General features: G+C 45.7%; 2 protein-coding genes across 6 annotated transcripts in view; one reads left to right on the plus strand and one right to left on the minus strand.

Moving 5' to 3' along the window:
- The window catches only part of LOC120232311 (S100P binding protein), a 48,304-nt gene extending 37,052 nt beyond the window's left edge, over positions 1 to 11,252 (minus strand). For 4 of the 5 annotated variants that reach the window (XM_039232953.1, XM_039232981.1, XM_039232973.1 and 1 more), the window contains exon 1: positions 313 to 374. The gene's annotated coding sequence lies outside the window, so the exon portion shown is untranslated. Of the gene's footprint in view, positions 1 to 312; positions 375 to 11,202 lie in introns of those variants that run through there. The other variant, XM_039232963.1, reaches the window with a different exon arrangement.
- YARS1 (tyrosyl-tRNA synthetase 1) overlaps positions 631 to 27,493 on the plus strand; it is a 28,661-nt gene continuing 1,798 nt past the window's right edge. Inside the window, exons 1-12 of the mRNA XM_039232938.1 lie at positions 631 to 818; positions 4,398 to 4,544; positions 4,671 to 4,846; positions 9,272 to 9,401; positions 12,213 to 12,293; positions 17,720 to 17,812; positions 20,029 to 20,164; positions 20,656 to 20,741; positions 23,947 to 24,082; positions 24,893 to 24,990; positions 25,880 to 26,073; positions 26,569 to 26,710. Coding sequence (XP_039088869.1) covers positions 651 to 818; positions 4,398 to 4,544; positions 4,671 to 4,846; positions 9,272 to 9,401; positions 12,213 to 12,293; positions 17,720 to 17,812; positions 20,029 to 20,164; positions 20,656 to 20,741; positions 23,947 to 24,082; positions 24,893 to 24,990; positions 25,880 to 26,073; positions 26,569 to 26,710 — 1,587 coding nt within the window. The 5' untranslated portion in view covers positions 631 to 650. The remainder of the gene's footprint in view (positions 819 to 4,397; positions 4,545 to 4,670; positions 4,847 to 9,271; positions 9,402 to 12,212; positions 12,294 to 17,719; positions 17,813 to 20,028; positions 20,165 to 20,655; positions 20,742 to 23,946; positions 24,083 to 24,892; positions 24,991 to 25,879; positions 26,074 to 26,568; positions 26,711 to 27,493) is intronic.

Raw genomic sequence — 27,493 nt, forward strand, 5'->3', positions numbered from 1 at the left:
CCATCCTCCCACCCCCACTGGGCAGGGACACGGACGGCACTCTCCGTCTCGCAGGTGACCCGACAGCCTCCCTCTTTCTCAGCAGGGTGAGGGGCATCTACCGCCAGCCGACGTGGAGGTGGGGCGCAGGGACACTCCCCCTCCCGCCGCCATCACCTCAGGAACGACAACGAGCCCTTTCCCAGCAGGGCGAAGGCCTCCCAACCCTTCAACCGGGTGGACGGTCACGTACGGCCCCCTGGAGAAGCAACAGGCGCCCCCATCCCCCTCCCAGCCTGGAACGCTAACCCCCTCATCCCTCCTGCTCTTCACCTCCGGAAGCGGGGCCGAAGCCTGTGCGAGCGACTGCGCCTCACTCCGCCCCCTGCGCCATTTTATCGCCCCCTCCCCGACCTCCCCCATCCCAGCCAGCCGGCCCAGCGCAAGGGGGAGGGCAAACAGGCAGTGATTGGCAGGAAACCGCCCCGCCCCTCAGGGGGCTGTGCCCTGCGCAGACGCGGCGACCCCGCCCCCGTACCTCCTAGCCTGCCTACTGGCTCCGCCCCTTCCCGTCTCATCGACCCGCTCGACTCTCAGCTGCTCCTGACTCTTCCCTGGCCGCTCTCAGGCGAAGGGTCCAGGCCGAGCAAGCCGAGCGACGAGCTCAGCTGATGCAACCTAACTGGGCCCGCGTGCCACTTCCCGGTACGCGGCGGCGGCGGCGGCGACCAAGGAAGCGGCGCGGTGCCGGCCTGAACGCGGGAGGCAGGGGCGACGGAGTCATGGGGGACGCTCCGAGCCCTGAAGAGAAGCTGCACCTTATCACCCGCAACCTGCAGGTAGGGCCTCGGGCTTGGAACTGCGCTGTCAGGGACTGGGGGCTCGAGGTCCAGTGACCCTCAGTGCCACTACAGGGTCCTAACTGTATGGGGTCGGGGACTCCGCGCCAAGGCAACTCGGAGATACTGCAGCCCTCGCTCCTGGTTGGTCAGTCAAGCAGCAATCATCTGGGTCCTACGGAAATGACAGTGGGCTCACCTGTGTGCAGATACCTTGTGTTGAGCCGAGCCTTGAATTCAGGACTGCCACCCCACCCACCCTATTATGTGCCAGGCTATACGTCAGGGTTCTGCCCTCCCAGGGCTTGTCTGGAGGGAATCAGACGTTAAGAATAGACCATAATTCAGGCACTTGGTTACAGTTGAAACTCGTACTGTTAAGTAGTATCCGTGGAGCTTTGGGAGGAATTTAGGGGAGAGGGAGGGGGGAGTGTCGGGGAAGGCTGAGGAAGTGACCCCTGAACCGTGCCTGGATGATGCAAATCACTTCACTCCACATCTGTTCCTGCTGTTTCCAGGAACTGCAGGAGTAGAAGTTAGCTAGAAGAAGTTAGCTGGGGGGCATTTTAGGTAGGAGGAACCCAGGTCAAGACCCAGAGGGGAGAAAGAACACTGTGGTTTAGAGAGAAGGCTAATTTCACTGTAGGAGAGGAAGCAAAGTACAGATCAGACACTTAATAAATACTCACATTGCTCATTTCTTTCCCTCCTTCAGGACTCTGACTATGGTCACATTATCAGGAAGGCCTTTCCTGGCCACTTTATTTAAATAACAAACCCCCTGCCACAAGATCTGTCTCATTCTTTGTTCTAGCTTTTTTCACCATCTCACATGCTATATATTTTACTTGTTTGTTGAGAAGGGGTAAGGAGGAACCAGGTTATGAGGGCCTTGCAAGTTATGTTTAAAATGGGAATTTATTCTAAGAGCAGTGATACATTAGTTGGGCCACAGTTTGCTTGTTTGTTTGTCTGTTTCCATCTTTTTTTGAGATGCAATTCACGTACCATAATATTCATTCTTCTAAAGTAAACTGAAATTCAGGGTACTTGGGTGGCTCATTCAGTTCAGCACCGACTTCGGCTCAGGTCATGATCTCACAGTTTGTGAGTTTGAGCCCCACGTCAGGCTCTGTGCTGACAGCTCAGAGCCTGGAGCCTTGCTTCAGATTCTGTGTCTCACTCTCTCTCTGCCCATCCCCTGCTCACAATCTGTCTCTCTCTGTGTCTCAAAAATTTAAAAAAAACAAACAAACAATTCAGTGGGTTTTAGTGTAGTCACGAGGTTGTACAATGATCACCACTATCTGATTCCAGAACTTTTTCATCACCAAAATAAAACCTGTATCCATTGGCAATTACTGCCCATTTTCTGCTCCCAGCAGCCATAGGTAAACACTAATCTACTTTCCGTCTCTAATTTGCCTGTTCTGGACATTCCACATGAATGGAATCCTGTAATACGGGGCTTTTTATGTCTCATTTCTTTCACTTAGCTTGTTTTCAAAGTTCATGTTGTCACACTTATTTGAACTTTATTACGTATTATGGCTGAGAAATATTTCATTATGTAGCTATATCACGTTTTGTTTCTCCATCAGCTGGTGGATATTTGGTTCTTTCTACTCATAACTGGATCTTAACCAGGAATTTTTGCATGCTTCCTCTTAGCCAGATCCTTTTTCCTAGTCTCTTTCCACAAAACAATGCTGGTTGGAGACAAAGCGTACGTAAAGCTAATGGCAATGACTCAGTCAGGTTTAAAAGAGTAAGTGATATATGACCTTTCCTTGTGGTGAGAACTCTCCAAGTATCCAGATAGTCAGGGGCTTGGAGGACGCAGGGTCCAGCAGCCAGCCACTCTGAAACAAAGGATTTTAATAAGTCCTGCCAATAGGTGATGCCAACTAGCAGAACAGTTGTCTTTCATGGCTCCCAGCAGCCTTCCCAAACCATCACTTGAAGAAAAACTAAAATCTCTTTTATTCGCAGCATACGGACCTATAAGGATTTTTCCAATATTGTCTTAGGGCAAAAGGAAATCATTAAAGTATTTAAATAGGTGAATGAATTAATCAGGTTTTGAGTTTTAAAGATCTCTCTGGCTGCCTTCTGGAACATGGACTGGAGAGAGCAAGAAGAGATACAGGAGGCCTGTTAGAAAGCTATTTACAGGAGCGCCTGGGTGGCTCAGTCGGTTAAGCGTCCGACTTCGGCTCAGGTCATGATCTCACGGCTCGTGGGTTCGAGCCCCGCGTTGGGCTCTGTGCTGACGGCTCGGAGCCTAGAGCCTGTTTCAGATTCTGTGTCTCCCTCTCTCCCTTCCCCTCCCCTGCTCATGCTGTCTCTCTCTCTCTCTCTCAGAAATAAATAAAACGTTTAAAAAAGTTAAAAAAAAAGGAAAGAAAAGAAAGCTACTTACAGAAGTCCTGGTGTGAACCAGTCCTGGTGTGAACCGATGGTCTAGACCAGGGTAGTGTGATGGAGGCAGAGAGGGAGAGGATTTAGGAGCTTTGGGGTAACTTAGGCAACTTGGTGAAGGATAGTTATGATAGTTACCATTTACTTCCCTGGGGTGAAACTATAAATGAAAATGATGGGTGGGGAGTTAAGTGGGAAGGTGAGAGCATGAGGTTAATTTTGAACGTACTGAGTTTAAATTAACTGGATAACAACTACACTGTTCTATATATGCGTATGAGCAGGAAATTTGGTCGTTACTGGCTCATAAGTAGTAATTGAAGCAACTTGAAAGGAATCAGGGAGAGTGTAGAGCAAGGAGAGAAGAGATGGGGATGCAAGGATTGCTCATGGTTTTTTTTTTTTTTATTTTTTTTCCCAGTGTTGATTTTTGAGAGAGAAAGAGAGAGACAGTGCAAGCAAGGGAGGGGCAGAGAGAGAGGGAGACACAGAATCCGAAGCAGGCTCCAGGCTCCGAGCTGTCAGCACAGAGCCCGATGCGGGGCTCAAACTCACAAACCATGAGATCATGACCCAAGCCAAAATCAGACACTTAACCGACGAGCCACACAGGCGCCCCAGGATTGCTAATATTTAATCTGAAAGAAATCTGAGCCAGGGGCCAAAGAAGTAGAAGGAAAACTAAGAGAATAAAATCGAGGACCAAAAGAGGGGAATGTTTCAGGGAGGGAGGGAGGACTAAAAAATTTTCATTGAATTTAGCAACATGGGAGTCACCTGTGATCTCAGCCAGATCATTTTTAGTGGTGTGATGCTGTATGGAATGCACGTGAAATAGGAGATAAGAAATAAAGACCAGAAGAAGAGATAACTTTTTCAAGAAGTTAACGAAAGAAAGGAACACGAGTTAGAGTAGATGGAGAATATCACTCAGGTAAGGACGTGTCCAGTTTTCTAACATAGTGACATTTCACTGGCAACAGCCCCAGCTTAGGTTGACTCTGACTCAACACTGAGAGCGTGGCTGGACCTCCCTGCTGGCTCTGAGCTTAGACCCCACCCCCCCCATGACTCGTGCTTGTGTTTTCCTTGCCACAGGGTAAAGGATGAGCAAGGTGGGGCACCAGCATTAAACCAGCTCTTCTGCTTCCACAACAGGAGGTTCTGGGGGAAGACAAGCTGAAGGAGATACTCAAGGAGCGGGAGCTTAAAGTTTACTGGGGAACAGCAACCACAGGCAAGCCACATGTGGCTTACTTCGTGCCTATGTCTAAGATTGCGGACTTCCTGAAAGCAGGATGTGAGGTAAGACATTAGGGGTTCCCTGGGGAATGGCCAAGAAAACGATTTAACAAGGGCAGGGGAAAGAGGGGTGTTTGGAGGTACTTGGACAGAATCACATTTTGGTGGTCCCTCATCTCTTATGTCCAGGTAACGATTCTGTTTGCGGACCTTCACGCTTACCTGGATAACATGAAAGCTCCCTGGGAACTTCTAGAACTCCGAACCAGCTACTACGAGAATGTGATCAAGGCAATGCTGGAGAGCATTGGTGTGCCCTTGGAGAAGCTCAGGTTCGTCAAAGGCACTGATTACCAGCTCAGCAAGTAAGTTCTGGATCATCCACCCTCCTTGTGGCTCTCATGCTTCTAGCTAATTATAGGTCCTGTGGAGTCCAGGCACTCTGTAAACTTGGATTAGCAGTGCTTTGGCCCTACCAATTAAAAGCCATTAAAAATTTTATACTCTTTGTCCTCTTAACTCATCCATCAAAAATGTACTGACTTGTAAAGGCCTGTGTGCTATCCATTGTGCTGGAGATACAAATGTAATCACTCCTGTGGCCTTGCAGGGCTCCCAGCACATGGAGGAGTGATGAACTGATAAACACTCCAGCCTCCAGTTTTCCTTCCAGCCTCAGCAAATAAGGGTAAAATAAATCTAAAAGAAAAATATTTCACTTGTTTCTCATCTCCCCAACAATTTTTACTGCTTCATATCTTTCTCAATTTTATTCAGATTTGTAGTATTAGCAGAGATAACGATTTTTGGTCCTAATTGTTTTAACTTAAGTCATTTCCTAAGTAATTTCTCCATGTGGCGCCTCATAATCTCCACATTTTTTGATTTTTAAAACCTCAATGAAGCGATGCATCGCTCTACTGGTCACTTTTGCATGTAAACCCTTAGAACAACTTTTTAAGGTAAGCATTGGTATGTCCTATTTTCACAGAGAAGGAAACACATTCAGATTTAACTTTCTCAAGTTTATACTTCCAATAAGTAGAAGAGCCAGTACGTGAGCCTAGATCTCTTGCTTACAAGTTCATTTCTCTTTTTGCTTCATCGATCGTAATTTTCTTTAGCCTTACTCACTTTGGACATTGAAAGTTTCTAATAAGGCACATAACATTCTTATGTAAACAGATGTTTGAATCCACACTTTCAGGAGAGCACCTACAATTCCATTTATTTTTACACTTATTCTGTAGATATTTATGAAGCACTTATTAGATGGGAAGCACTGTTCTGGGTCCTGGGTGTACAAAAGTAAACTAAACCAAAAACCCCTATCCTAATGGGGCTTACGTTTCAGCAAAAGGATACAGCCAAAGACAAGTGAATCAGCAACATGTATATAGTGTGTCAGATGGAGATAGGTGCTGCAAAGCAGGCGAGTGGGGGAGAGAAAGTTCTTGGAGTGTGGGGGTTTCTGTTTGAATAGAGTATTTAGAGAAGACCTCTATGATATTAGACCAAGACCTGAAGAAGGTGAGGGAGGGAGTCATGCAAACACTGAGTTCTTACTCTATGCCTCTTGTAGGTGCTGGGATCATAACAGTGAATGACTCAGGCAAGGTGTTTATTCTAGAATTGAACAGAATGTGGGGTATGAGGAGATGGGATAAATAAATAAGGCTACCTTGCTTCAAAGTCACTTGATCTTTTTGTATATACAAAAGTGACTTCAAAGGAAGATGGCTTTGTAAGTGCACACTTTGATGCACTCCCTCTGTTCCAAACAACAGCAGTGATAGATAAAAACATTAAAAAAACACACACACAAAGGACATAGCCAGGTTCAAAAACAAGCCAGACATCTCTGTGGTAAGAGAAACAGAATTGAAATGCAAGTTGGTGAGTTGGGCTGATGTTACAGGTGCTCTGGGCTCCAGACAGGAAGCTGGCAGTGGAGACAAACCAGGCTTACTGCTTAAGCCAGAGCATTAAGTAATGCTTTTTCCCTTTTCCCATTCCCATCCCTCCCTATCAAGGGAAGTAGAGCCAGGGAATGGGGTCACTATTACTCACCTGCCTGGGTCTTTAGGGACTTTTATCAAGCTTCAGGCCTATGGAGTTTAGAATATCAGCATACCAAGAATTAAACCAACCTGCCCACCATTTGAGTGTTAATGTCTATGATATTACCAAAAAGACAGAGTTCTAACTTGCTGTAAGGAATAACATCTATTTTTTAAAAAGGAAATTAAACAACAGAGGCAGAAATGAAGCATGAATATATAGAAATAAAAATCACATAGAAATCTTGGAAATGTAAAAATCAGTCATTAAAGCCAAACCAAACCAAAACAGAAAATGCCACAGGGGCAACTGGTTGGCTCAGGCAGGAGACTAGGCACCTCTTGGTTTTGGGGTCATGAGCTGAAGCCTCATGTTGGGTGTAGAGATTATAAATAAATAAACTCAACTTAAAAAACACACACACACAAGCCAGCTTTCAATAGATGGCATCAGCTCTAGACTGAACCAAGTTGAAGAGAAAGAGGTTCCCCCAGAATGCAGCCCAGAAAGATGGATAGAAAAACTAGTGTTTAAGATGTGGATGAGGACTTTTGTTTCCAGTGCTCTGGCGCACTAGGTTCTCTGACCAGCCTTACTGCTGAAATCAACTGAAAAATGCTGGATAAAATATTTTTAAATATTTTTTAAACTTCCTGCATGCTTCAGATCAGTCATTTGACAAATAAGTCGAGAATACTCAGTGGCCAGAAACTCAACAAAAATGGGAATACAGAGATACTGTTATTTCAGGGGCCCCTGGTTGTCTCCGCCATTGATCTCAGGGTTGTGAGTTTGATCTCCATTTTGGGTGTAGAATTACTTAAAAATAAAATCTTTAAAAAAAAAAAAAAAGAAGAAGGCACTGTATTTTAATTAATCTAAGATGCCCTTAAAAATACTGCTGGGGCATCTGGGTGGCCCTGTCGGTTAAGTGTCCCAACTCTTGGTTTCAGCTTAGGTCATGACCTCACAGTTTGTGAGTTCAAGCCCCACATCTGGCTCCACATAGGCAGTGCAGAGCCTGCTTGAGATTCTCTCTCTCTCTCTCCTTCTCTCTCTGCCCTTCCCTACTCACTCTCTCTGTCTCTCAAAATAAATAGACTTCAAAAAAAATTTTTTTATACAGTTTTTTTTTAATGTTTTATTTATTTCTAGGAGAGAAAGAGAGAGAGACAGCGTGAGCAGGGGAGGGTCAGAGAGAGAGGGAGTCACAGACTCTGAAACAGACTCCAGGCGCCAAGCTGGCAGTCAGCACAGAGCCCGACGTGGGGCTCAAACCCACGAACCGCGAGATCATGACCTAAGCGAAAGTCGGATGCTTAACCGACTAAGCCACCCAGGCGCCCCATTCTTCAAAAAATTTTTTAATGCTGCGATTTAATCTATAACATGCTAGTGTTTTATTTATTTATTTATTTTGAGAGAGAGAGAAAGACTACGCACTCATAGGCAAGTGGGGGAGACAGACAGACAGGGAGAGAGAAAGAAAATCCTAACAGGCTCCAACGCAGAGCTGGAGGTGGGGCTCGATCCCACAACCCTGGGATCATGACCTGAGCCAAAATTAAGGGTCAGGTGCCAAACCAACTAAGCCAGTCAGGTGCCCCTCTAGATGAGTCTTTTAGACCTAGCATGTTAGGGGTGCCTAGGTAACTTAGCTTGTTGAGTTAGAGTCTTGCATTGGGCTCTGCGCTGAAAGTGCGGAGCCTCCTTGGTATTCTGTCTGTCCCTCTCTCTCTGCCTCTCCCCTGCTCACACACTCTCTAAATGAATGAATGGATGAAAAATAAATAAAATTCTGAAGGAAAACAATTTACAATCTAAAAAGTCTATGCCCACCTGAACTACCATTCAAGTATAGGAATAAAATACTTGAAAATATTTATCTGAAATAAGTTGTCTTCATGTCTTTATTGGCCATTTATGTTTCCTCATCTATGAAGTATCTATGCAAGTAGCCATTTTTCTTTCTTTTTTTTAAGACTTCCTTATGTATCCCTGGATAGCAAATCCTTTTGTCATTTATATAGCATGAAGATAGAGTAATAACCACTGGAACAGAACAGAGAATTTCAGAAATAGACCCTCATAAACATGGTAACTTAATTTATGACAGAGCTGGCATTGCAGACCAGCAGAGAAAGAATAAACTTTTTAAGAAAAAATGGTGCAAGACAATGAGTTACCCACATGGGGGAAAAATGATCCCTCCATTCAGAGTGGATTAGAGATTCAACTGTAAAGGCCAAACTGTGAAACATAAAAAGACCATATCTTATAAGACTATCTTACAATCTCAGAGCAGGGAAGATTCAACAAAGAACAGAAATCACAAATCACAGGAAAAGATTAATGAATTCAAATTATTATTAAGACCTTCAGTGGCGCCTGGGTGGCTCAGTGGGTTGAGTGCCTGAATGTTGATTTCAGCTCAGGTCATGATCTCACAGTTCATGAGATCGAGTCCCACATCGGGCTCTGTGATTGCAGCATGGAGCCTGCTTGGGATTCTTTCCCTCTCTGCCTCTCTTTCTCCCTCTCTCTCGTAAATAAATAAACTTTGGGAAAAAATAGAGTGATATTTGGAATAAGAGGATGGCCCAGTTACATTTTAGAAGCCCCTGGGCAGCTATGCTCTCCTGGAATGGGAGAGTGAGTTAATGTGCTTGTGGATGAGAGGGAGGCCTTGGCCCAGGTTCACAGCTGTCCCCTCTTCCTTTCCCCTTCAGAGAGTACACACTAGATGTGTACAGACTCTCCTCCGTGGTCACACAACATGATGCCAAGAAAGCTGGGGCTGAGGTGGTAAAGCAAGTGGAGCACCCTTTGCTGAGTGGCCTGCTGTACCCCGGACTACAGGTACTCAAGAGGGAGGGAGTCGCCCGATGACCTTTTCTGCTCTGTTTCTCACTCCTGGACACAAACCTCTCCCTCAGCCTCCATTAAGCCCATGTACCTGCTATTCCCTCACTGTGCCGTGGGCCTTCCTTCCTGTCTCCCTCCACTCCCCATTCTCGCAGGCCTTTGACTTCTTCCGCTGTAAATCCTCCCCATCTGTCCTTTAAAACGCTGCTTATCTCACACATCTTTTTTTTTAATTTATAAATCAGTTTATTTATAGATTAATTTTCTTTTAAGTAAATTCTACAGACAATATGGGGCTCAAACTCTCAACCCTGAGATCAAGAGCCACATGTTCCACCAACTGAGCCAGCCAGGTACCCCCAGATTTTATGTTTTCTTAAAGTACATTTCAGTTAACAACCCTATTTACACAGGTATCCATGGGAATTCATTCCAGTTATTTACAGATCATACTTAGAAACCACACCCTAAGTCTTCTGGGCAGAGTTACACTGGATGTGTCTACTGGCTGAAAATGGCCTGATAGCCAGCCTGTTTACACATATGTAGGTAATACATTTGTTTCTTCGTGTCTTCACAGTACAGGACACACACAGAGGCCAGACCTCCCAGAGAATACTTTGCCATGTCACACATCTTCTCTGTGTTAATCATAATCACTTAAGTGAAGAAAATTTCAGAGTGATGTGCAAAAATAAACTTCAGCCATGATTCTATTTTCTGTTAAACCAAACACATCATATTTCATGTGTGTGTAGAGGATATTCGTATGACCAAGGAGAAAGATGGAAAAATTCAAAAAAAATTTTTTAAGTAGTTAAAATTGGGGCACCTGGTGGCTCAGTCGGTTGAGTGCCTGATTCTTGGTTTTGGCTCAGGTCACGATACCAGGGTTGTGGGATCGAGCCTCGCATTGGGCTCTGTGCTGAGCGTGGAGCCTTTTTAAGACCATCTCTGGGGGCGCCTAGGTGGCTCAGTCAAATGTCCGACTTCAGCTCAGGTCATGATTTCGCAGTCCATGAGTTCGAGCCCCATGTTGGGCTTTGTGCTGATAGCTCAGAGTTTGGAGTCTGCTTCAGATTCTAGGTCACCCTCTCTCTCTGACCCTTCCCCACTCACACTCTGTCTCAAAAATAGACAAACATTAAAAACATACAGGCATCTGGATGGCTTAGTCGGTTAAGCATCCGACTTCGGCTCAGGTCATGATCTCACGCTCAGGTCAAGATCTCACGGTTCGTGGGTTCAAGCCCCACATCAGGCTCTGTGCTGACAGCTCAGAGCTGACAGCTCAGAGCTGACAGCTCAGAGCCTGTTTCAGATTCTGTGTCTCCCTCTCTCTGCCCCTCCCCCACTGAGGCTCTGTCTCTCTGTCTCAAAAATAAACATTAACAAAATTTTTTTTAATATTAAAAAAAAAAACTTTGTCTCCCTCTGCCCCTTTGTTTCCCCCTGCTCATGTGCCCTCTCTCGAAAAAATAAAATAATAATTAAAATGTTTACGTTTCAGTCACATTGGCTATCTTTCACATATATTTCAGTGCTCACAAGCCACACGTAGCTAGTATCTAACCTACTGGGCAACACAGATATATAATATATTCATCATTCCAGAACATTCTAGTAGACAGTGCTGTTGTAGATTATTCCTGCTTGCTCACCTCTCTCTTCCTCTCCTCCTTCCTCATCCCTCCATTCGATCAGACACGAAATTTTATCAATTCTGCTTCTTAAAATCTCTTACGTTTGTTTTTGTTCTACATCCCCCCTGACTTGATTCAGCATTTTTTCTTACCTGGACTCTCACAGCAGCCTTCTGGCTATTTTCTTTGTCTCTAATCCAAAGGCCTTCACCCAGTGCTCTGTCTGCCCTCTTACTGTAGATCTTTTTACATTGTGGCCCAGGATGATGCTAGGCACCCTAGCACAACATTTAGGGTCCCTACTTCTCTGATGCCATCATTAACCACTTCCTACATCCGTTGAAGTTTGTGCTTTTGCAGACTGAATCACTCATAATTTCCCTAAACATTTCACACCTCTGTGCCCTCTGACATCTGTTTCCTCTGCATGATGGAAAACATCTATATATTCTTCAAAACCAAGCTCAGCCCACAGTCTGCTTCCAGGAAGCCTTCACTTCCGCCTGTCTGAGCAGCTAGAGGTCAGCATTTCTTTCTTTGTGTTAGCACCGTTCCTTGAATGAACATCAGGGTAGCCCTTCGCACACTGTACTCAAGTAAATCTGTTTACGTGTCTCTCTTTTCAACTATTTAACTGGCTTATTAAAGGCAGAGTCTGGGACTGATTCAACTCTGTGTCCACAGGGTGGGCTCTAGGCCTGGCGTGTAGTGACAATACCTGTTTGCTTACCAGTTTAATCTAGCCCTTTTTTCCTGAGCTCTCACAGCACTTTATTCTTACTCCATTATTTGACATTTGTCACAGGCTACCTTATTCACTGTGTATCTTTGACATGATCATGTTGTGTCTTCTCCTTCTTCCCTCCCTTCCCCACTGGATTGTGAGCTTCCTAAAGGCAGAAGCTTTTCTTCCCAACCCCCCAACCCCCACTGCCATGGCACCCCCATGGAATACTGTTAACCGTAGGCACTCAGCAGACATTTCTTCTGCTCCTGAGGCCAACAGGGAGGCTGGATGCTGCTTATTCACTTCCTGGCTTTACTTTCTGGAGGGGGGGGAATCTAATGATTTTCAAGCTTCTAATTTCCCAGATCCATATAGAAGAAATACAGTAGGAGATTATGCTCATGTGTTTTTTGTTTGTTTGTTTGTCCTCCACAGGCCTTAGATGAAGAGTATTTGAAAGTAGATGCCCAGTTTGGAGGTGTTGATCAGAGAAAGATTTTCACCTTTGCAGAAAAGGTCGGTATCCTCTTTTCTTTTTTCTGTTGTACCACAGAGGTGTGCAGTTAAAGTTTATTGAATATGTTGATCCCATCACTTACAACTATAGAGAAAGAAAGTTGCCCCTTATCACACAGTTAGTGACTGAACAGAAATTAGCACTCTGACCTGTCTGACTCAAAAACCCGTGTTCTTGGGGTGCCTGGCTGGCTCAGTCTTGGTTTTGGGGTTGTGAGTTTGAGCCATGTTGGGTGTAGAGATTACTTACAAAGAAAAATCTTTAAAAAAAAAAAAAAAAAAAAACTATTAGGGGCATCTGGGTGGTTCAGTCAGTTAAGCATCCAGCTTTGGCTCAGGTTATGAGCTCACGGTTCATGAGTTCAAACTCCACATCAGGGTCTCTGCTAGCAACGTGGAGCCCGCTTCGGATCCTCTGTCCGTCTCTCTCTCTCTCTCTGCCCCTCCCCTATTCGCACTCACCCTCTCTCAAAAATAAATAATAAAACATTAAAAAAAAAAAAAAAAGCCCGTGTTCTGGCTGCCACCAGGAAACTGTCCCCAGGCCTGTTGGATTTGCTTCTTTCCTAGGAGTGCAGTTTCTAGGGAAAGGCACCACCGGGCAGAACTATTGATCTTTCCCAGAGCATTCAGTCTGTATTGCTCTGCATCTTACATAAACCACTCATTTCTGAATTGAGGTTAGCAGGGTTTAAATGAAGAAATCAGAGCAAACCTTTAATAGTTCTTTTTGGGGAAAGAACCTGAGTCAGTTGAAAAGGGCTATTGAGAAATGGTTGGTATTTTTGAAAGCTTCTCAAAACCTCATCTTGGCAAGGGCATGGAGAAAACACTGTTAGTGGCAATGTACATTCCTGAAGGGTAGTTTGCCCTAATAATGATACAAATTCATGCTAAGGAGATAACTTTTTAAAAATTTTTTTGAAGTTTATCTATTTATTTTGAGAGAGAGTATGTGTGTGAGCAGGGAAGGGGCAGAGAGAGAGGGAGAGAGAGACAATCTGAAGCAGGCTTCACACTGGCAGCGCAGAGCCCGATGTGGGACTCGAACTCACGAACCATGAGATCATGACCTGAGCCAAAACCAAGAGTTGGATGCTTAACCAATTAAACCACCCAAGTGCTCCGAGGAAATAATTTTAAGAGTGCAGTTTCAGTTATATATGAAAGTAGTTATCACATTTTCAATTTAAAGGAAAAATCTAGAAATAAGAGCACCTGGATGGGTCAGTCAGTAGAACGTGCAACTCTTGATCTCAGGGTTGTAAGTTCAAGGCCCATGTTGGATGTAGAGACTACTTAATAAAATCTGGGGTGCCTGGGTGGCTTAGTCGGTTGAATGTCCAACTAAAATTCAGCTCAGCTCATGATCCCAGGGCTGTGGGATTGAGCCCCACGTTGGGCTCCATCCTAAACATGGAACCTGCTTAAGATTCTTCCTCTCTTGGGCCTCCTGGTGGCTCATTCGGTTAAGCATCCAACTTTGGCTCAGGCCATGATCTCAGGGTTCATGAGGTTGCGCCCTGAGTTGAGCTTTGCACTGACAGTGTGGAGCCTGCTTGGGGTTCTCTCTCTCCGTCTCTCTCTGCCCCTTCCCCACTTGTGTGCACACGCTGTCTCTCTCTCTCAAGAAAATAAATAAACTTAAAAAAAACAGCAATGAGATTCTCCCTCTGCCGCTCTCCCTTGCTTGCATGCACTCTCTCAAATAAATTGTTTTTAAAAATCTTTTTAAAAAAATCAAGAAATAAACTCCTATCCAATGGAAGGGATTGGTTAAATATGTTATGATTACACCTCATAATGGAATATTATATAGTATTTTTTAAATGGTTTTTGGATGTCTTTTTTATTAAGTTTTTAGTTTTATTTCCAGCATAGCTAACATACAGTGTTATATTAGTTTCAGGTGTACAATATCCTGATTCACCAGTTCTGTAGATTACTCCGTGCTTGTCACAAGTGCATTCCCCCAGCCCCCAAGCCACCTCCCCTCTGGTAACCACCAGTTCTCTAAGTAAAGGTGTTCCTAGGTTTGACTCTCCTCACTTTTTATTTTCCTTTGCTCATTTGTTTTGATTCTTAAATTCCACATATGCCTTGGGGCACCTGGGTGACTCAGTCAGTTAAGCAGCTGACCAGCTCAGGTCATGATCTTGGAGGTTTGTGAGTTCAAGCCCCACTTCAGGGTCTGTGCTGACAGCTCAGAGCCTGAGCCTGCTTTGGATTCTGTGTCTTCCTCTCTCTGCCCCTCCCTTCCCCTCCCTCTCTCTCAAAAATAAATAAACGTTAAACCTTTTTTCTTTTATATAAATAAGAAGAATACATATATAGTAGAGTCCCAAAGTCTAAAATATTTATTTGGTCCTTTACAGAAAAGTTTTGCTCACCCTTACCCTAGAGATTGCAACATGTGTCTTTGTTTAAATTAGGTATTTTTACCACTTTCAACAATGTACGAACCTGCAGTTTTGTCCATTTAACCCCTTCCTGCCTTTTATGCTATTGTCATATATTTCACTTGTACATATATTTTAAATCCCAAAGACTTCATCATAACTCCTTTCCAGACAGTCAGTTTTCACATATACTCATCCCTACTTCCCCTTCCTGGTGCTCTTGACTCCTTCCTGCACTTCTGTGCCTCTGTGCTTCCTTCTGGGATCATTTCCCTTTGGCCTGAAGGGCCCCCACCTTGGATTTGGTGTTGGTAGTGCAGGTCGTTAGTAATGAATTCCTTCAGCTTTCTTTTGTCTGAAAACATCTTTCTTTTATTTTCACTGGATATCAAATCTAGGTTGGCAATTATTTTTCTTGTAGCACTTTAAGGCGTCATCCCATTGCCTCTGACTGCCTTAGTTTCCATGGAGAAGTCACCTATAAGTATTATTGTTTCTCTTTTATAGATAAGAACTGCTTTTCTCTGGCTGCCTTTAGGGTTTTTTCTGTCTCTGATTTTCAGCAATTTGCCTGTGATGTTTTTTGGCTATAGTTTTCTTGGTATTTATCCTACTTGGATTTTGCTGAGGTTCCTGCATCTGTTTTCAGCAATTTGGGGCAATTGTCCCCTACTATGTCCTTAAATATTGCTTCTGTCCTATTCTCTCTCTCCTGCCCTGGGACCCTAATTTTACATAGGGTAGACCTCTTGACCACGTTCTATGTGTCTTTATTTATTTATTTATTTATTTTTAGTATTTATTTGACAGGGAGCACAAGTGAGGGAGGGTCAGAGAGAGGGGGGCAGAGGATCCAAAGCAGGCTGTGGGCTGACAGCAGTGAGCCCAGTGTGGGGCTCGAACTCATGAACTGCAAGATTGACCTGAACTGAAATTGGAAACTCAACCCACTGAGCCACCCAGGTGCCCCTCCCATGTGTCTCTTATGTTCAGTTATTTTCCTTTTTTTGTCCCTTCTGCACTTTGGTTTGGTTATTCTCTGCTGACTTTTCTTCAAGTTTATCAATCCTGTCTTCTGTTAAATCCATCTAATATTGTACTGTACCATTTTAGAACTTCCATTTGGTTCTCTTTTATAGATTCCAGCTCCCTTTTACAATTCTGTCTTTTATCCAGTTTGTCTATCTTTCCCTGTTTCCTTTAACACACCAATCATAGTTATTTTGACATCCTGAACTGTTTATTCCAGTATCTGGATTGTTCCTGGATCTGCTTTTATTGACTGTTCTCTCTTAACTATCAATCTTTTTTTTTTTCTGTTTTCCCTTTTCTAGTACTTTTTTATTGTATCAGAGATATCATAGATATGTGGTAGAGACTCTGGATTATGCTTATAAAGGGTGTAGTGTTTTCTGTAGGCTGTTGAATAACTGACCTATCACCTTGACCCTTTCGGGGGTAGGTTTTAGGCTTTGTCAGAACAGGTTTGTTTCATGGCACCTGGGTGGCTTAGTCAAAGCATCCAACTTTGACTCAGGTCATGATCTCACGGTTCATGAGTTCAAGCCCCATGTGGGGCTGTGTGCTGACAGCTCAGGGCCTAGAGCCTGCTTCAGATTCTATGTCTCGGGGTGCCTGGGTGGCTCAGTCAGTTAAGTGTCTGACTTCAAAGATTCTCTGTCTCCCTCTTCCTCTGCCCCTCCTCTGCTTGCGTGCTCGCTTGCTCACTCACTCTCTCTCTCTCTATCTCTCTCAAAAATGAACATTAAAAAGAAGAAGAAGAGGTCTGTTTCAGTTTGCCCTTCTATGGTGTGGTTTTTATTACTAGGATGTGGCTTTTCTGGGATCTCAAACTCAAATCTCAGGGTGTTCACAAAGGCCTCTCTACTTTGAGTGAACCTAAACTTCAGCCTCCACTCACCAGCACTGTGCGGCTTCTGAAACCTCTGTGCAGATCCCCAGCCTCCCAGCACCTATTCTCTGCTGGGCTCCCTGGTGTCTCTGTGTGCACACACCGCCATGAGTCAGCTAATAAATAACTGGGGAATTTTGACTTAGATTTGGGGGTGGGGGGGCTTGCTTCTCTCTGAACCCTTCCCCAGTCCTAGACTCCCGGCAGCCCTGAACTCCAGCCTCTGTCTCTACTTGATCACACAGCTGCTGTCTTTCTCTCAGCACCTGATTTGGGAAAAATGCCCTCAAGGAAAAGCCATGTTGAGTGTGGGGTCACCTTTGCTTTCCCTTCTCTCAAAATGTATAGTTGTACACCTATTGCTGTCAAATGCCTGCGGATGGTCATTTAATGTATTTCCAGCTTTTATAGTTGTTTATGGTGGTAGGGTAAATCCAATAGCCTCACAATGTAATACTAATAGAAAAACAGTAGGGAAAACTTTGTTTATGTTATGTATACCATCGAAAGGTATACATATTGTATACCTTTTGTATACATATTGTATACGAAAGGTTGTATATTCAGTGCAATGGATTATTACTCAGCCACAAAAAAGAATGAAATCTTGCCATTTGCATTGATGTAGATGGAGCTAGAGAGTATTATGCTAAGCAAACTCAGTCACTCAGAGAACAATACGTACCACAACGTGATTTCACTCATGTGTGGAATTTTAAGAACAAAACAAATGAACAAAGGGAAAAAAGAGAGAAGGGCAAACCAAGAAACAGATTCCTAACTATAGAGAACAAACTGATGGTTAGCAGAGGGGAGGTTGGGGGAGAGGGGAGACAAGGTAGGTAGGTGAAGGGGATTAAGGAGAGCACTTGTGATGAGCACAAGGCATTGTATGCAAGTGTGGAATCACTATATTGTACACCTGAAACTAATAATATACTGTACATTAACCACAATTTAAATAAAAACTTAAAAAAGTGTTGTCTATTCAGTGGAAAGAGAGACTGGAAAGACTATATCAAACTATTAAGTTGCTTGCCAAGTTAGATGAGATTAGGGCATGAAGGAGAAGTTTATACTAACTGTGCTTTGTGTGTTTCTTTCTAACCCCTCAGTACCTCCCTGCACTTGGTTACTCAAAACGGGTCCATCTGATGAATCCTATGGTTCCAGGATTAACCGGCAGCAAAATGAGCTCCTCAGAAGAGGTAGGTTTGCCAACTCTGACTTGAGTTTAGAACTCTTCAGCAAGAGAGAAGCTTGGTAGCTTAGTTGGTTGGGCGTCCACTTCTGATTTCAGCTCAGGTCATAATCTCACAGTTTGTGGGATTGAGCCCCACATCAGGCTCTGCACTGGCAGTGAGCAGCCTACTTGGGATTCTCTCTCTCTTTCTCTCTCTCTCTCTCTCTCTCTCTTTCTCTTTCTCTTTCTCTCTCTGCCCCACCTCTGCTCACATATGCACCCTCTCTCCCTCTCTCTCAAATAAACTTAAAAAAAAAAAAACTTTAACAGAAAGAAACCTTCAGTAAGAGATGAAGTAAAGATACTGACGACTCAAAAGCACAGTTACCTGGCTAACTAGAATTCTTATAGATTTGAACTCCAAGGAATCTGAAGTTCATCCCATTAATTCCAGTGGTTCTTGAGTGTTGAAGGACCTAAAGCAGTCCTGATGGGATCCAGTCATAATCTTAACCATCTTACTGCTGCTAGTAAAGCACACAAGCAAAAGTAATGTCTTCCTTCATCCACTGTGGTAAATCTCAGCCTTAGGTGGTGAGGTTAATGAGGTAAGGGTTACATTTCACCAAGTAGCATCTTTTTTTAAACTTTTTTTTTTTTTTTAATTTTTTAATTTATTTCTGACAGAGAGAGACAGCATGAGCAGGGAAGGAGCAGAGAGAGAGGGAGACACAGAATCTGAAACAGGCTCCAGGCTCTGAGCTAGCTGTCAGCACAGAGCCCGACACGGGGCTCAAACTCACGAACTGAGATCATGACCTGAGCTGAAGTCGATACTTAACCGACTGAGCCACCCAGGTGCCCCTCACCAAGTAGCATCTTGATTCTTAGGGTGATAATTTGTATAACTAATATGACAAATACAATATTTTTTAATATTTAAAAGTACTGCTTAGGGAAAATGCTCTTTTGTTTTAATCACTAAGGGGACAGAATGGAAGACTCCATGGAACCCAAAGATGTGGAAGTTTGAGTTTGGGGTTCCCAAACACAGTTGACCTTCAGAACCACCTAAGGAAAGCATTGATTAGACTCTGTTCTTAGAGATTCTGATAAAACGGTTCTAGGAAACAACTCAGGAATCTGTATTTTCTTTCAAATTTTAGGTGATTCCAATTGAACCCGCATTTGGGTGCTCATCTGGTTCTTTAAATCTGACTTCTCAGTCTTTGATCAGAGATCAGTAGATATATGCATGGAAACCGTTCTTATTATTTTTAAAGGAATATATTCATTCGTTTTTCTCTATGTCAAGATGCTCCATTGATCACTTATTTCTCTGAGTTACTTATCACTCCCCCTATTTGGTGACACTTCCCCTACCCTGACCCCAGAAATCAGTGTTAGTTCGCAGCAGCTCCTGAACACGACTGAGTCAGAATCATGCAAGAGCTTTTTCAAAATACAAATATCTGGCCCAGCCTCAAGAGATTTTGATTCATCTCCCAGTAATTTACATTTTTTGCAAGCACCCCAGGTGATTCATACACAGACCTACGTGGACCGGAATTTGGTAACCACTGAACCCAGAGACCCGTGAGCTTACTCACTCCAAATTAAGGAACAACTCCTCTTACCCTAAAAAGGAAAAATGACTCTAGATAATACACAGTACGTGGTGTAGGGGTTGCTGTGAAATAGGTCACCTCACACATTGTTGATGGGCCTAGCAGTTTTGAGTAGCTAAATTATTAAGGAAATAATCCCAGAGAAGGGGAAAAAAAACTCTGCAAAGATGTCCATCGTAATACTATATATTATTTGTATAAATTAGAACATAATCTAACAGTTTAGAAATCATTAAAGAAATTATATTGTCACTAGTAATTGGGACTATAATACACCATAAAAATTACAAATGAGGGCAAGGTAGCCACTCAGAAATACTTATGTTAGAGTCTCAAGTGAAAAAGCAAAGGGTAGACATTTGTTCTCGAACGACAGACTTGTAATGATTCTCTGTGTTACAGGCAAGGCCTGGGAAGAAAACAGGAAAATTGAACTAGTTATTTTTGTTGAGGGGGCAGTATTGTGAGTGGTTCTTGACTCTGATTAATTCTGCTTTTGTTGAAGCTGTTACGGTTTAAACCTCTGTTTAAAAAAAAAATGGAAATACACAGATTTGTTGAGCATATTCTCATTTCCCACCATAAGAGGTCTCTTCTCCTCCGCGGCTTCTAGGAGTCCAAGATTGATCTCCTTGACCGGAAGGAGGATGTGAAGAAAAAACTAAAGAAGGCTTTCTGTGAGCCAGGGAATGTGGAGAACAATGGAGTTCTGTCTTTCATCAAGCATGTCCTCTTTCCCCTCAAGTCCGGTAAGACCCTCTGATTGCTTCTCAGAGGCCAGGCCGAGGTAGCAGAAATAGCGCTGGGATCGCCCTTGTGATTTGTCAGAGTCTTCCTTCAGCGCTGGCTTCCCGGATTCTGTGCTCTGGCTTCTCATCTGCCGACATGCATTTAGAGTTGGGATGTCATTTCACTGCCCATGAGGTTGTTACCAAGGTTAGGTTCTAAGTGGGGTGTCAGCGTGGGCAGGGGTTGTAGACATGAAGGTGGGCACAGGCATGCTTAATTAGAGGAATACCAAAAAAATATATATATATATATATGTGTGTGTATATATGTCACCATCCTTCCCCTTGGATGCCAGCTAGGTTGCTAGCTCATCCAATTTAAGAACAATAAAATGGCACATAATAAAGTTCAAAATATGTAGTAAAAACTAAAACACCCATAACATTTGAGCTAGGAATGCTGGTGCTGCCATTATCAATGAGTTTCTTGGCACAGATCTGTTTTCTTACAGAGTTTGTGATCCTTCGAGATGAGAAATGGGGTGGGAACGAAACCTACACCACTTACTTGGACCTGGAAAAGGACTTTGCTGATGAGGTAACAACAAAGGAGGGGTCATCCCCACTGAATTCCTTCTGACAGACGTCTCTGTCTTGGCCCAGCCAGGTTTCTAGAACGCCCCACAAGGCGCTGCTCAATGCTGACGTGTATTGTGTTAGTGTCTTAATGAGGATTCAAGTGGGTCACAGTTTAGATGGGCAAATGGCACAAAGCTAGGATATTGGCGTCCTCATCACTCTGCAAAGGATTTAACCTGGAATGAAGGACCAAACCCAGCAGATGAAGCATTTCAAGGAGAGGTGCAAACTCGAGGTTCAAAAAAGAAACACCTGAGGAAGGTGGCTAGCTAAAGCTAGCTAAAGGGTGCTGAGGATCTCAACAGTTTAACAAAAGAATTACCAGGTGCCCATGTGTGAGGCACCAAGGTAGGGGCTGGCATTACAGAGAATTAAATCCTCATGAAGGGGGTGCCTGGATGGCTCAGTTGGTTAAGCATCCAACTTTGGCTCAGGTCATGATCTCACAATTCGGAAGCTCGAGCCCCACATTGGGTGACCCCAAGCCCCACTTTGGGCTCTACGCTGACAGGGCGGAGCCTGCGTGGGATTCTTTCTCTTTCTCTCTCTCTCTCTCTCTCTCTCCCCCCCTCCCTCTCTTTCTCTCTCCCTCTTCCTCTCTCTACCCCTCACTCGCACCCTCTCCCTATCATAAATAAATTTATAAAAAGAATCCTCATGAAGCTCATGGCCCACTGGGAGAGGCAGGCATAGAAACAAGTATCATTGCTGTATGACTATATGATGACGATGTATATACGGTCCAGAAATATAATAGGAGGAAACGATTGCCTGTCTGGCCAAGCTTTACAGAGGGAACAGTCTCCAAACAGAGGGAAGAAATTGCACAAAGACACGGTGAGATGAAGCAAGACAGTATGGAATCACAAGTAGTTTGGTCTGACACGACTCCAAAAGGTGAGGCAGAGTGTTGTGGGAGAGATAGGCAGGGCCAGGTCATAAAGGGCAGATGTGAAGATGTGTGCATATGTGGAATGAAATGGGGGCTTTCAATTGACTCTGATTTTGGGTGGAATCAGCAATGTGACTGGGCTGTCGGAAACATTAGTGAAGTCTTGGTGTAAGTCATCAGAAATGTAGAGTCTGGAACCACGGAGTTGATAGTCCTTTGAGTTCTCCACTGTTGTGAGTACATTTGGGGTTGTGCGTTCAGCTCTGAACTTCAGTTTTCTGAGGTTTGTTTGACCATCCGGGCTGTGTTGGTGGGGAGAGGGAGGATGCTGTGATAGGGAACAGACCCAAGCCCTTGTCACAGGAGCACACTTGAAGGAACGGAGGATGTTTAGCTGGGAATCAGGCCTGTGTTCCGTCATCCTCAAATATGTGACAGATTCCCGTGGGAGAGGGGTTGGATTTCTTCCTGTGGCACCAGAAGGCTAAACCAGGTCTGCAGGTGGGTACCACGGGGTGGGGAGTATGTTCGGGTTCAACATCAGGGAGACCTGTGCAGTGACAGCTGGACTGTGGCAATGGACTGGGCATTGCCATCACTGAGGTGTTCAGGCAGAGGCTGGAAGACCATTGCAGGACACCATTGTGTAAGGGACTGAACATCAAATAGAAGAAAAGGCTCAGTGACCTCCAAGCTCTGCAGCCCTCAAAGCCCATCTTTTGGACATTCACAGCCGTTGCTGTGAAACCCTTCTATCTGCAGTCTGAGGCCGGCCACAGAACCCACACTGCACTCCCCAGTCCTGTGAACGGTCATTTGGGGGAAGAACGAGAAGGATAGAAGAACTGTGTCTGAAAAAAAGAGCTTGGAGCAGCATTAGCCAATAGCACTTTCTGTGACCGGGGACATGTTCCATATGTACCGCCGCCTCACACAGCAGCCACTGGCCACGTGTGGCTGGTCAGCCTTAGAACGTGCCCAGTGTAGCTGAAAAACTGAATTTTAGTTTACATTTGAATATCCACATGAGGCTAGTGGCCACCGTATTGGACAGAGCAGGTCTAAAGCTTTTCTGTTGTTAAAATTACACATTCCCAGGATGCCTGGGTGGTTCAGTCGGTTAAATGTCCAACTTTGATGCAGGTTATGACCTTGTGGTTTGTGAGTTCAAGCCTCTGAGCTGTTAGCACAGAGCCTGGAGCCTGCTTCAGATTCTGGGTCTCCCTCTCTCTGCCCCTCCCCTACTCACGCTCTGTCTCTCAAAAATAAATAAACATTTTTAAAATTTTTATTTAATTACACATTCCCAAGGAAATGAAGGAATACCCTCAGAGACAAAAATGTAGGCACTGTTGTATTGCAGGTATTCATACCTAAGAGACATCGCCTCAGAATATCTCGCAGGTGCTTTCAGGCCAGATTTGGGAGTAAAAGCACTAGTCATGGGACACAAGAAAAATTGAATTGCTGAACTCCTACCATGTACTTGCACTCCTCACCATTTTCACCCACATTATGTGATTTCATCCTCATTCTGACTCTCAGAGATACAGGTATTATCTACAGTTTTTAAGTGAAGAATCCCAGACTTAGAGGAGTTAACTGCCTGGTGCGGGTGTCGCACAGCTAGCTGGGACTCTAACCCCGGTCTAACTCCAGAGCCCTCGCTCTTTCTCCTCGCTCACTCAGCTCGCTGAGACCCCCCTCCCTCAGGCTGTCTCCTTGGGTTGCCTATGTGAAAGTGTCTCTGCCTCCAACTGCCTCTAGTTTGTGCCACTATTCTAAGCATGACTGGAGGGACTGGAAGAATTTGACTAATAAAAACATTCAGCCTCTAAAAACCCTCAGGTTAGTATGGAATTCAGAGTCAAAAAGCTTAAATCTCAGACAGTAAGATAATCTTTCTGAACCTGTTTCCCCTTCTCTGTCTGCTTTGTCAACTTCACAGGATTGTTCTGAGGATCAAGTAAGACTGTAGGGGGCAGTGGTGTCTGACGGCCCAATCAGCTCAGGTCATGATCTCATGGTTCGTGAGTTCGAGCCCCGCATCGGGCTCTGCACTAGTGGTGCAGAGCCTGCTTGGGATTTTCTCTCTCTCTTTCTCTCTCTGCCCCTTCCCCGCCTACATGCTCTCTTCTCTCTCCAAATAAGTGAATAAACTTAAAAAAAATAAAAGACTGCTGGAGACACCCTGCACCCTCCACACACATTGTCCTTAGTGAACTCAGACATCACGTGCCCCATCTCACAGAGCCTTTGGATGCTTTTGCAGGTTGTACACCCTGGAGACCTCAAGAATTCTGTTGAGGTCGCCCTGAACAAGTTGCTGGATCCTATCCGCGAAAAGTTTAATACTCCTGCATTGAAGAAACTGGCCAGCGCTGCCTACCCAGACCCCTCAAAGCAGAGTAAGGCGAGCCGGGGTGGGGGAGGGCCGAGGGTGCTTGGCATTGTCGGGACAGAGAGCCTGTCAGTGGGCTTCAGAAGGACTGCCTTAAATTGAGAGCCTGAGAAGCCCGGGGGCCTGAAGTGCAGCAATATCGTACCCCATTGACTCCTGGAACGGAGCTGGAGTCATCTGGACTTTGGGGCGATGCTGTGGTTATGTCCTGCTGTACCGCGTCTGCTGTGAGACACGGACTGGGATCCTTCACTAAATCCTCTTCGATTAGAAGACCAGCTGGGTTAAACCAGGAGGCTAACGCAACTTCTCAGGCTGAGTCTGCACAGCTCCTTAGGGAAGCTCATCTTCAGCTTTTCCCCGTTCCCTTCCACGGGCTTCTGGCTGGCTCTTGGTTGGCCATCCACTTACCCATGATGCTGAGTTATTAACTTTGATGGTTTTGTGTGACTCTCTCAGAAAAGACTCCATCAGTGGACATGGGGGGCATGAATAGAAATACCTAGAGGTAGCAGAGCTACTACTATCCCTTCCCAGAGGTTGCCAGCCCTGTTTTAGAGAAGATACATCTAGGGACACCCAGCTAACACAGTCGGCAGGTGACTTTTGAGCTCCGGGTCATGAGTTCAAGTCCGTGTTAGGCATAGAGATTACTTTAAAAAAAATAATAAGAAAAAACTGAATGTGTACATTGTGGGGATTCTGCACCAAACCCTGCTGGTGTCCTCACTTGGGGAGGGGGGGGGTCGGTCAGCATCTGAGCCGTCATGGCAGAAGAAGAGAGTTCTGATCCCTTGGGGGTTCTTCTCTTTCCCAGAGCCAACTGCCAAAGGTCCTGCCAAGAATTCAGAGCCAGAGGAGGTCATACCATCCCGGCTGGATATCCGCGTGGGGAAAGTCATTAGTGTGGACAAGGTACTCCTTTTTCACCACGTCCCAGAGAAGCAGACCAGGGTCACGTTTGTCTGTTTCCATCTGGAGGAAACCTGGCCTGGGATGGGAAGCGACATCCTGGAGGTCATAGTGCAAGTCAGAACACAGGTGTCTGGTTCCAGGTGTCAGGCTTTTTTCCCTTTGCTGCCTCTGGACCTTATGCAACCAAACACAGCCAGGAACTCAGAGCCGGGGTTGGGGGAGGAGAGGATATTAGTCAGAGGGAGCTTGCTTATCAGTTAAATCTGGTCTGATAGACTCTTCTGGTCTCTACCGGCTTGTCTGAACTTGGCTGCAGGCCTTATCTTGGATCAGCCACTTTGTCTCCCTGCCGCATCCCACCCACCCCTAAAAATGGGGAGAGGAGAGGGACTTCCTTTTTCCCAGAGAGAGAAGGTTATGCAGCCAGCAACGTGGGGCCATTGTTGTGGACCTTATACTCTCTTTCCTAGCATTGTTTTTCACTACAGAGACCCAACTACCGAAAGTACTCTGAGCTGGCCGCCTCCTTCAGATGGCGAGGCCCGCACTGCCCTCCGCCCGTCTTCCAGGCCACCCAGGACTCAGCTGGTGTGGCACGTGGCCAGAGTGGTAGCTGCCCGGACAGGCCAGGCCATCTACCTGGGCAGGAGACTCCCAGCTCCCCATCTTACTCAAACCCTGCCTCTTGGGGGAGAGTAAAATGTACCTCAGGGCACAAGGACACCGTCCTCCTCTCTGCTGTCTGGGAGCTGCAAAGAGTTGGCTCCAGAGGGTCCCTCAGGAGCCTCTGTTAGGGATTGGATGCCCCTTTCAGCAGTCAGAGGGTTCCCCAGGCCCCATGGTCCATCCGGTCACGGTACTATCCAGGACTGACCTCTCTTGCCGACAGCACCCAGACGCAGACAGCCTGTATGTGGAGAAGGTCGATGTGGGGGAGGCTGAGCCACGGACCGTGGTGAGCGGCCTGGTGCAGTTTGTGCCCAAGGAGGACCTGCAGGATAGGCTGGTGGTGGTGCTGTGCAACCTGAAGCCCCAGAAGATGAGGGGTGTCGAGTCCCAAGGCATGCTTCTGTGTGCTGCCATGTGAGTGGGCCCGGGCCTGGGGCGTGGGGGCAGGAAGTGTGGGGACTGGCCCTCGGGATGCCCTTCTTCAGGGCATCAGGGAACGCCCTGAGAAGCTGTCCAGGATGATGGCTGAGGGATTATTTATCACACAAGCACTGTGAATGAAGCGCTTTATCTAATGTTAATTTTACTACGACAGAAATTGAAGGTTCAAAGCAGCATCTACGTGCCCAAGTCTCTCTACTAGTAAGAGACGCAGCCAGGATTCAAGCCTAACTCTGATGGGCTGTCCTACCTCCCCCTAAAAGCCTAGATTTTGGTCTCTCCTGACAGAGGGTTTCAGTCTAGCCCTGGTTCACCCACCCCAGAAATGTAGCACAGCACTGAGGACGTCCTGGGCATCTGGCGTTGAGGCCCTAAGTCCCCTCAGTAAAGGCCCCAGTGCTCTGGCTTCCCCGGGCGCTGCAGACAGTCCCCGGCCTCACTCTTTCCTTGTCCCCCGTGTCCTCCCAGAGAAGGGGTGGACCGCAAGGTGGAGCCTCTGGACCCTCCTGCCGGCTCTGCTCCCGGGGAGCGAGTGTTCGTGAAGGGCTATGAGAAGGGCCAACCAGATGACGAGCTCAAGCCCAAGAAGAAGGTCTTCGAGAAGTTGCAGGTAAAAAGCCGCAGTGCCCCCTCTCTGGCCTGGGCCGCCTCAACCGTGTCCCCAGATTGTTACTGAGTCCACAACTGCCCTTGCCCCCGCTGGGCCTCCCTGCCTCCAAGCCCCTCTCTTCCTTCAGTCCAGCGCTTCCTGGAGGAGGAGCCGGAGCGGATGGGGGCCCTCGCGTGTACCTGGCACGGACAGGCTGTCTGAGGCACTGTGTGAGGGACGTCCGACGTTTCCTCACGTGATCTTCAGTCCGTGACCAGCAGCTTATCCCTGTTTTACCTGACAGGATACCTGCCAAGGCCACACAGCGTCGTCACCGGCAGGGCTGGAACCCGATCCCACCACAGCCCGCAGCCCACCTTGACCACAGAGCACTCTTTTCTCTGTCTGCTCTCTGGGGCCTGGACTCCATACGGCCCGTCCCCGTGACCCCTGAGTATTTGCATTCCCTCAGCACATACTGAGCCCCTGCCGTGAATGTCTGCTACGGCTCTGGGCGCTCGGGCTACACCCGTGAACAGGGTAGCAACGGTTCGCTCTCCTCATGGAACCAATATTACATGTGTGATTATGAGCAAATGAGGAATTAATACCACATTCCCTCACTCAGCCAAAATGTTCCTGGGGGGTGTTTAGAGTGCTTTTCCACCACTGTCCCGCCTCCTGCACGTGGCAGGTGGTTTTACCCACTCCCTCCTTTCCTGCTTCTCTAGGCTGGTTTTTTTAAATCACTTATTTTTTCTGGCTATAAAATAAAAATTTTTAAGTTTATTTATTTTGAGAGAG

The sequence above is a fragment of the Hyaena hyaena genome, unplaced genomic scaffold (genome assembly GCF_003009895.1).
Source record: "Hyaena hyaena isolate Hyena2069 unplaced genomic scaffold, ASM300989v1 scaffold_3, whole genome shotgun sequence".
Taxonomy (NCBI): Eukaryota; Metazoa; Chordata; class Mammalia; order Carnivora; family Hyaenidae; genus Hyaena; species Hyaena hyaena.